We start from the raw sequence: 10695 nt of genomic DNA, 5'->3' as shown, positions 1-10695 counted from the left end.
AAAACACACAAAAGGAAGAGCATTGGCTGGGCTATTGATATACAGTACATTATATTTAAAATTAACATCCCACACCACGTGTCAATATTCACATGGGTTTTGTGCAGATTGTGAAAATCATCCACACGGTGTGGAAACAATCTCATCCACTTTGCTGCTATAGCTACTATAGATTCCATAACTAATCTGCCCAGTTTAGTAATAGTGTCCCCCCCCCCCCCCATGGTAGTGGCCCGTGTAGTAATAGCAATCCCCCATATTGGTGGGCCAGGTATATCATATTTTAAATGGGCTATAAATCCGCAATATCAACCAGTCAAGGATGCAGCTCCATCGGTTGCACAAGCAAGTACATTTGTTAAAGAGGTGTTTTTCTTCCACTCTTGTATATAGTGGAGCCTTTTGTGTTGGTAAAATTTCTGGTAAACCGTTCCTTACGCTACCTCCTAATTCCGATTAATGAAACAAACAAACTAGCAGCAATGCTTCATTGATTCGTCAATTTGCATCAAATTCTGTGTCCTTTAACACGTTCAAAAGCATTTCTTCCACAGCAGCCATCTCATCAATTCTTCCTAAAACAGTGTTTTTACTCAAAGGAATAGATTTCTCAATGGCACACAGGTTAGGCCCTAGCATAGTACTGATAAAAGCAAATAAGCAGCACCTCTGATATGGCAACAGAGACTTCTCATTTATAAATGTAAATGAAAGGGACTTGCCTGGTCCCAAGCGGGAGCCACTATGGTAAGGGCAGCACGCTGACACCTTATTCTAGTTTGCCTTATATAAAATGTTGGCCAATCCAGTCATAATCCAGGGGGTCTGAAGAGTCATCCAAGAAAAAGCCCACTATGGATGGTGGGCCTTTTTGTGCAAATCCAAACAGGTTTAAAGAGTAAAGAAAAATCTCTGCACATAGTAGATCGGAAGAGATCAGGACGCTAAATTGTAGGCTCCAATAGCCGTAGTTTACTAAAAAATGAAAATTGCAACGTTTCTCGGTGCTGTAATGCGCATTTCTCGAGCATATATTGATATATGCTTGAAAAAGGCGTATTACAGCGCTGAAACGCATCATAGTTTTCCTTTTTTATTAAACTACGGCTATTGGAGCCTGCAATTCAGGGTCCTGATCTCTTCCCGATCTACTGAGCGCAGAGCTTTTTCTTTTAACCCAGCATAGTACTGAAATCTCTAACTGCAGGTAACACAAGTGTTTTCCCAATAGTATGTAATTTGCCATTAAGAAAAAGACTTTATAGGAAGCAAAGAGGCATTTGTCAGCATTGACAGAAGATTTTCCAAATAGCTTGCCAACAGTGAAGCAGTTCTCAAACTTTGACTTTAACCCCTTAGTGAAGGCCCCATCGGGAAACTACATCCTCAGTAAGTGGGCTTTAATCCTAGAGGACGTAGTTTTATGCATTTTCTTTGGATTAATGCCCACTTGCCTGAGGACGTGACAGCTCCATGCTGTAGGTGCCCACAGGTACCCGACAGCATGGAGCTGTCATCCCAGGCTGCGGGCAGTCCCCCCCTGCATTGCGATCGGCGCTATCCAATGGATAGCGGCGATTGCAATAAAGTTTAAAAAAAGTCAATAAAAGTTAAAGATTCAGCTGCCCTGATGGATCGGATCCATCAGGGCAGCTGAAAATACTCACCTGGCTTGTTCGTGGTGTCCCCCGGAGATCTGGTCCTCCCAGACCCGCCGCCGGTCTTCTGCGCATGCGCGCCAGACGATGACGTCACGCGCATGCGCAGAAGCCTGGGAGCCCCGGCAAATTTAAAAGCTCCTGGCTCCTGAAGGTAGCCGGGAACCAGGAGATGTTACCGGGGACCGCAGTGAGTGGTCCCCGGGCCCGCGATCGCCGCTATCCACTGGATAGCGGCGATCGCGAAAAAGTTTTTAAAAAGTTTTTTAAAAAGTTCCAGTTTCACCTCCCCTCATGGATCCGATCCATGAGAGGAGGTAAAAATACTCACCTCAGGTCCGCCAATGTCCCAGGACCCGAAGTCCCCGTCTGCGCATGTGCGCCCGATGTCAATCATTGGGCGTGCGCACAGAGGGGCTCGAGCCCCGGGAAATTTAAAATCCCTCTGCTCCTGGCTGCCATCTGTAGCCAGGAGCAGAGAGATTTCACCGGGGACATGATTACTGCTATCCAATGGATAGCAGTGATCATTTCAAGTAAAAAAAAGTGTAAAAAGTAAAAAAAAAGTTAAAAAAAGCTTACGTTTCACCCCCCCCCCCCCAGATCATATCCGAGAGGGAGGATGAAATGACGTACATAAGGCCCACGGATTTATCTGCTGACCTTACCCCGGCTTCTGCGCACGCGCCCGTCGTCAAAATGGCAGGCGCAGCACAAAAGCCGTGGATTGCCAGGGTAATTTTAAATCTCCCTGCTCCTGGCTACAAAATGTAGCTGAGAGCCTGGAGATTTCATGGTGGGCCGCGGTGAGCGGTTTCTGATCACGTGTTCATCGTTATCCAATGGATAATGGCGATCACGTAAAATTAAAAAAAAAAAAGTGAAGGTTCATCTCCCCTCACCGATGCGATCGGTGAGAGGAGATGAAACTTTTTACCGGAGGCCTCCGTATTTGCACCCCGACGCGATCTTCCTCCGTGAATTTTCCTGGATTCTGCACATGCGACTGCCAGCAAAACACCGGACACATGCGCAGGAGTAGGGGAGCCCAGGAAACTTAAAATCTCCTTATTCCCAGTGACCAATGGTCGCCAAGAGCCTGGAGCAGTGACCTTGTTGAGCGGCCGCCAGTCACGTGATAAAAAAAAGGTAGTGATCTACCTGTGGCCGATCTCACATGACCGGATAGGAATTACAGATTCCACATGCGTCTGATTAGTGGATCGGATTTGCGTAATCCACTCGCAGAAAAGAGAACGCAGCAGGTTCTATTTTACCGCGGATATCCGCAACATAGGGCCTATTGTGCTCCATGGTCGTGGATATACCCGCAGCCCATACGCAACTACATTGTATACGGGCTGCGGGTACCAGCGTCATCGCTAAGTGATGGTGCGGGAAATACAAACAAAAAAAAGGTACTGCGCATGACCGCCTGTGTGAGTAAGCAGTTATGCGCAGTACATTATGCGGCTGTACGCAGGGTCACGGCAGGCTCACAGCTGGGATCCGCTGCGGGCAGATTCCACCTACGGCTGCGTGAGCCCAGCCTTATTCAGACCGCTACCTGTAATACGCCATTTACAAGAAGCCCTGGGAACGCTTGCCTTCCTGCAGTTCCAGGAGCAGCTTGTTGAGAGTCTGTGTGAGACCACCGCACCTCATTAAGCTTACGGAGACTCACAGAGCGCCACTTTTTACATCCCATACCCGCTAATGAGGTCACGAAATACCCCCAAAAAGCATGAGGGGGGGGGGGGGGAATACACGGTTTTATTGCCCCATGTACCCATCCCAATCAGCCTCCGTAAATAGCCCTGTCTTTGGAAATACCACACAGTTCACCTTATTACTTTTATCTAAGACTTGGGGAACGCCGAAAAGGGCGCGGAGTGGTGGTGTTCCCTCCATTACAGGCCTTGCCATGTGTCCTTTAAGTAGATTAGGGCCACAAGCGGTATGTTTTTGAACATGGGACAAACGGGGGTATCCATTTTGGGGTGAACGTCTTCATTCCTATGTACACTGTACAAAAAAAGCCCCCCGTTTTTAAATTGACAAAATTGCCAAAAAAATGAAAATTGTAATTTTTCCTTCTGCTTTGCTTAGATTCATTCAAATACTGTGGGGTCAAAATACGCAATACACCCCTAGATGAATTCGTTAAGGGGTCTAGTTTTTAAAATGGGGTCAATTGTGGGGGTTCTTTATTGTTTTGGATGCTCAATGGCTATACAAGTGGGCAATGGGGCCAGGAATTTGTTCCATTGCACCCTGAAATCCAACGGGTGCTCCTTCCATTATAGGCCTAGCCATGTGTCCTTTAAGTAGATTAGGGCCACAAGGGGTATGGTTCTGAAGACGGGACAAACAGGGGTATCCATTTTGGTGTGAGTCTTTATTCCTATGTGTGCTGTATCAAACTTTTTAATTGATACAACTGCCAAAAAAAATGAAAATTGTAATTTTTTCCTACTGTTTTGCTTAGATTTATTCAAAAATTGTAGGGTCAAAATACACAGTACACCCCTAGATAAATTTGTTAAGGGGACTAGTTTTTAAAATGGGGTCATTTGTGGGGGTTCTCTGTCGATTTGGCCGCTCAAGGGCTCTACAAGTGGGCAATGGGGCCTAAAACACCTTCATGCTAAATTTCCGTTCTGAAAGCCACCGACTACTCCTTTCATTTTGGGCCCTGTTTTGCATCCAGACAAAAGATTAGGGCCACAATGGGTATGTCTCTACACGGGACAAACAGGGGTATCCATTTTGGGGTGCAAGGCTTCATTCATGTGTGTGCTGTACAAAAAAAAAAAAAAAGCAGTTCTTAAAATGACAGAGTTGCCAAAAAACGAAAATCACATTTATTTCCTTTTGCTTTGCTTGAATTCATTCAAAAACTGTGGGGTCAAGATGGGCAGTACACCCCTAGATAAATTCGTTAAGGGGTCTTGTTTTCAAAATGAGGTCACTTGTGGGGGTTCTCTATGGTTTTGGCCGCTCAAGAGCTCTACAAATGTGCTATGGGGCCTAAAACGCCTTCAAGCTCAATTTCTGTTCTGAAAGACACTGACTACTCCTTTCATTTTGGGCCCCGTTGTGCATCCAGACATAAGATTAGGGCCACAATGGTTATATTTCAGAACACGGGAGAAACAGGGGTATACATTTTGGGGTGTAAATTCTCATTTTCATGGGCACTATAGGAAAAACATATGTCTTTAAAATGACATTTGCAAAAATATGAAATTTAATTTCTCCTCTAAATTGAATTATTCCTGAAAAAAAAAAAACCCAAAACGGTGGGGTCAAAATACTCCTGACACCCCTCAGTGAATAAATTAAGGGTGTGTAGGTTTTAAAATGGGGTCATTGGGGGGGGGGGGGAATCTATTATTCTGACACTCATGAGCCTTTGCAAACTTGGCTTGGTGCAAGAAAATAACGTGTTCCTCAAAATGCTGAAAAGTAATGTTAAATTTGTACGTCATCTAAATGGTTAAAAAAAAAAGTTTTCAAATGTGCATTCAGAATAAAGTAAACAGATGTATATATCTCATCAAAAATTTGTACAGCATGTTTGGACATATGAGATATTACAGTTGAAAATGTGAGACAATTTTCTCAATTTTTCCAAAATTGGTACTTTTAATAAATACACAAATTATATCGGCCTCTTTTTACAACCAAAATGAAGTACAACATGTGGCGAAAAAAAATAATGTCAGAATCATTTGAATATGCAAAACCTTTACGGAGTTATGCTATGTTGAACGACGCATGTCAGATTTCCAAAATTTGGCTCCGTCACTAAGGTGCAAACAGGCTTCGTCACTAAGGGGTTAAACCTTGAAAAAAATGAAATAAGCTTACCCACTTTGAATGCATTTTTTGCAAGGTGATCTCTGTCTCGAAGGCTTCATAGCTTCATTTGAAAAGGTCTTTTCACAAACGAGGCACAAGGGAAGCTGTCTGTCTGTAGAAGGGATGAATCGGTATTTCAAGTATTTCAAGTATTCAAGTATTTATGAAGTATGCACTGCTAATGTCGCTCTATCATATAATGACGTATGATTTTTAGAACTCCATGACTATGCTACAGATCAATCACACTGGATAACTAAACAACCACCTAACCGGCTGTATTCCATATTGCCAGTGATTGGCTGGAACTTTAAATTGTGTGGGTCTCTGGGAGTTGTATTTAGATTAGTGTTCTGAAAAGACACCTTGCGCCCACTAAAGACTATAACTCCCAGCGACCCACACAAGTACAAAGTTTGAAGCAGTTCCAGCTAATCAGTGGCATTATGGCATACAGGAAAATATGGATTGATCTGTAGCAGAGTCATGGAATTATAAAAGTCATACATTATATGATAGAGGCATGCAGGCTGCACACAACTCCCATTACAAGTAAGTGATTCATATGGAAATAATTCCCTTGGTTTTCGTCAGTTTCGGATTTCACCGATTGTTTTCATTGATAATCCATCCGAAAACAGAGGTATTACTACTAATTTTTAGAAAAATGTAACGAGACAAAAAAACAAAAAAACAAAGCAAACACAGAACACCCCCTGCCGTCAGTTTTCATTCTACCGCCCCCTTGAGAAGTAAAAATGCCCCTTAAGGGGCAATAACACCCACTGCTTCATTGTATTAGACGTATGCCATTTTTTTTTCCTGTAGGAAAAGTTACCAATTTAGCAAATATTTAGTATAAATATGTGCCTTCTTTTCTCTGTACTGGCCCTTTTTAAAAAAAGTGTGTTTTTGCAGGAGGCATATGGACAATAGTTTAACAAGTGTATTAAAGTTTAACACAAGAAAATGCTGCAAAACCAACTTGTTTTTCTGGCTTCAAGAGAGACCAAAACATATCAAATCAAAGAGGCACGTGCCTTTTAATAAAACTAAATTGACACGATGTTCACTATGCGAACACAAGAGGTTTGGTAAAATGGCTCGACAGTTTTTAAGACATTTAAAACAGAGAATTGGGCCTGAACTGTTCGCAGTCCACGGATTGGTCTTCCATGTTTTGAGGACATGGCAACACTCAGTGTATATTACAGGCTGGTATATTACACCACTTAGTATAGTATATGTTACTGTGAAGCTCCCAATATATTTGGTGTATACTGCGGCAATATCTTCTATCTCTGGTATGCTCTCCAGTTTGTATTCTCTCTCTGTAGTAGATCCAGTCACTGAGCTGTAGACTACTGCGTGCAGCAGAGCCAAGTCTATACACCTGCATGTAGCAGAGCTGTAGACCACTTTACACTTGCGTGCAGCCACTAAGCTGTACACCACTATATACACCTCTTCTAGAGGCCTTTGTCCTGCAACCATGGGAACCCATTGGTACTCTGCAATCACATTGCAGGCTTCCAATGGATGAAAAAGGTCCCTACTGCCTGCACCATGAAAGCAGATATTGATTGTGGCATGTTCGGAATGGAGAAGCCTCCGGTTCTGACTGTTTAACCACTGGCAGTTATAGCAGATGTCTGGCTGTAAAGTAGTCAGCCAGGCCACCACAATAAAGAAAAAAAAATTTGCAGCGTTATAGCCAATTAGTAACTGTTGTAAAAAGGCAAATTGGTGGGCACCACTGTAAAGAGGCAAATGGGCAGGCACCAAGGTCTTAAGCTGAAAGACGCATGTTCCATATTTCTTTTAATAGCATCAAAATTTATTGGACACTTGGAAAATTTACACAAAAAATTGTTAAACACCTCACAAAAACCTATTCCTTACAGTCCCATATTTTATCTGAAACCTAATTATGGTTTGTGCATAAATACAATAAGGTAAAGTCCCCTTGTGCAAGCACTGAGTCACGACTGACTCCTTGACTTTCTAGGCAGACTTTTGTGGGGTGGTTTGCCATTGCCTTCCCCAGTCATATTTTTCCAGTCTAAATAGGAAAGGACTGGCTAGTGGAAGCCCCTGGCCAATTACACTTCTGAGGCTTTTCCTGCAACATAGGACACCTGCTGCTGTCTCTTATGAAGGTCTGTCATCTAACATGTCACAAGGCTGGAATGGGAAGGGTATGACTTATAAGCCAAGTCTCTCCAATCACCTTCTAGGTGCTCTCCTTGAGAAACAATACCCTTCCTAACCCAAGTCATAGGCCTCTCACTAAGCAAGCCAGAAACCTACTGCATAAAAGGCAATCACCCCAAAACAGCTCTGTTTATAGTATTCTGGCTTGGTTTTAAATTCCCAGTCATTGTTATGAGGCTTGTATAAAGAGTCTGACATTGAGATCTTTCACACGTGTAATAGGGATATCGCCGCAAGAAAGTTATAGCAATATCGCTGTGTTTTCTCATGGTGATTGTGGCACTGAAAAGTTGCATGATTTGTAGTCTTCAGCCAGCGCTTCCTGGTCAGGGGGGGTGGGGTGCTTAAAAATCTTTCCTCCAGGAAGCGCTGGCTCTACCAATCAGACAGCTGGCATCGGAGGCAGGATTTTTGAACCCCCTGACCAGGAAGCACTGGCTGAAGACTGCAGACAAGTGCTGCAGAACTGCTGGAGGTGAAGTACGGTGGAGCGAACAGCACCCATTAGGTAATGCATTTGTTTACTTTTGATAATGTAGCTAGGGCTTATTTTAGAGACAAACAGTAGGACTTCCTACTGTAAAAGTTATAGCAACACAATCTCGTACGATGTGACACACAGGAAGGCTCCATAGCGAAACATGGGCTACAAAACACGGCAAACCACCGCTAATTTTTTTTCTCACAATGTAGCAGCCTACAAAACATTGCTAATGTGAAGGAACCAATACATGTGATTTATAGCGCAGTCGCATTGTGAGAAAGTAGTGTGATTTTCTCACGCATGTGAAAGCGGCCTGACTTGCAGGAATGCTACCTTGCAATAGGTGGTGTTGCAGAGGTTTTGCTCCACAAAGCTGGAAGGGACATTTAAAACAAACAAAAAAAACAAAACAAGGAAGTGTGCCTTGTTTCTACCCAGGATATAGAAGGGACATTCCATATGGCTAAACAGGTTGCAGGAAGCCCTTTCCCTCCCATAAGAAATTCAGTAGAAGTGTAAGTTATGTAAATTAGAGAAACAAAAACCAAGGCTCACAATGTAGTTTAGTTTTGTATGACTTCTCTTGGCAAGAGAGAATAGTGCTCATATTTTTTCCAAGCAAAAAAAAAAAAAATTCCTCTGCAATCCATGATACCAATCACTTTATGGCTCATTTTCACATGACTTATGGCCTCCTGTCATTTCATAAGCCTCATTGTAGAGATTGCTTTGATATCACCTAGTATGTGAAGACCTTATGATCATAACACAATAGAGAAACAAAATTGAGATCTCCTGAAGAAAGTGAACACTTAAAAATAGAAGAGGCAAAGAATCAAAGGATTTACAGCATGAGCCCCAGTAGTGTTAAATGGACTAAGGTTCTTTTGCCATTTCAGAAGCTCAGAGTGTATGGAGACTTAAAAAAATTTAGAGTCAAAAGTAATAATCAAGTAACACAAAAAGGGAGACTATAAGTGTCTAAGAAAAGTTAGATTTGAATACAGGAGAGCATTTCTGAAGTCTGAGTTATAGGATTCATAAAGAAATAACACAATTTATAACTAGGCGTTTATTGCCACAAAATTTACAGTTGGTATCTTGATATTTTCTAATAAAAAAAGTTTTTCTAACAGCAGGAATTCTACGAATATAAATAAGTAATACTCACCTGTTAAATCCCTCTCTAATCCTCGATTGTTGCAATGCTTTTGGGGTTTGCAGACAGTCTTGCTGCAGCACAGTAAGCAAGGACTAAATAGGAATTTTACAGGAGTGTCACTTTAAAATTTTAATCAAAGTATTCTTACACAACCATTAAAAAAACTGCATATCTATTACAGTAAGTGTGAAGAGGACTAAAGTTTTAGGCCACCTACAGCAAGCAGTATATCAGTAGGTGCAGTGTCAAAAGGTTATGTAGGAAAAGTAGGCAGACACTGCATGCAGATAGCAGCCCCAGATACGCACCATAGTCAGGTGATCAATGAATTAAAACCTTTTAAAAATGGTCATCTGAATGCAAATTGCTTGGGGAGAGGGACAGAAACTGCTATCGAACCCCAACATTTCCATCTTAACCAGGTTTAAAAAAAAAAAAAAAAAAAGTAGTATTTAGTACATTTAGGATTTAAAATCCAGATAAAATCTAAAATTGATAATATCAGAAGTGTACAATATTTATATTCGTTTTTTCCTTAAGTATCCAAGTGTGTTTTTTCTTTACGTCTTAACAGTAAAATTGTATTAAAAAAAATTGTAAAAATAAAGTCTCAAATGCCCACATAGGGCAAGGGGATCCCTTCATAGATGTGAAATACATAGCTTGCATTAGCGCATTCATAAACAAGACCCTTCATGGCATCCATGTAGAACTGATGACCAGTGTGAAGATAGAGCCAGATTAATCTGCTTAAGTGGGCTGGCACCGTATCTCCATGTAGGCTCTCTGAAAAGACAAAGCACTTTATTAATGGACAGAACTTTAGTGTTCTACACATGGTCCTTAACATCTTAGAAATGGTACTAAAGAACAAGCATATATTTATGTTCTATAGTCATAAATCTAGCAAGTGTAGTTAAAAAAGGTACTGTTTTGCAGGGCCATAGCTAAAGTCTCATGGGCCCATAAGACCTCTCCTCTCCATATAAGGATCCTACTACTATGACTAAAGCATTATAGTTGGGGGCCCAGTTACAGGTTATGCATAGGGAACCAGGAGCTTCAAGTTACGCCTCAGATCGATCTATTACACAAAAGTAAGTAGTGGGTACTCATTGACACAGATATCCAACACAAGTGAGCAACTGTACACTGAAGGCTTTGATAGCAGTGCATTCATTGATCCTGCCATCAAAGCCTTCCGATGTATAGATGGATACCTAATGTCCATAAATTTGTGGTACTGGAGAGAAGAGAAAAGAAAAAAAAGGGTAATTCTAAGGCAGTGTTCACATCTCATTTTTGGACTACAC

The 10695-nt window shown here is 41.9% G+C and overlaps 1 protein-coding gene across 1 annotated transcript in view; it reads right to left on the bottom strand.

The window, feature by feature from the left end:
• Positions 1-9992: 9992 nt before the first annotated feature.
• The window catches only part of LOC136579055 (uncharacterized), a 37799-nt gene continuing 37096 nt past the window's right edge, over positions 9993-10695 (bottom strand). Inside the window, exon 8 of the mRNA XM_066579376.1 lies at positions 9993-10168. Within this exon, the coding sequence (XP_066435473.1) occupies positions 9993-10168 (176 nt within the window). The remainder of the gene's footprint in view (positions 10169-10695) is intronic.

Source organism: Eleutherodactylus coqui, chromosome 1 (assembly GCF_035609145.1).
Source record: "Eleutherodactylus coqui strain aEleCoq1 chromosome 1, aEleCoq1.hap1, whole genome shotgun sequence".
Taxonomy (NCBI): domain Eukaryota; kingdom Metazoa; phylum Chordata; class Amphibia; order Anura; family Eleutherodactylidae; genus Eleutherodactylus; species Eleutherodactylus coqui.
Note: the sequence above shows the minus strand (reverse complement) of the source record. Positions and strands in the feature narration are given on the sequence as shown.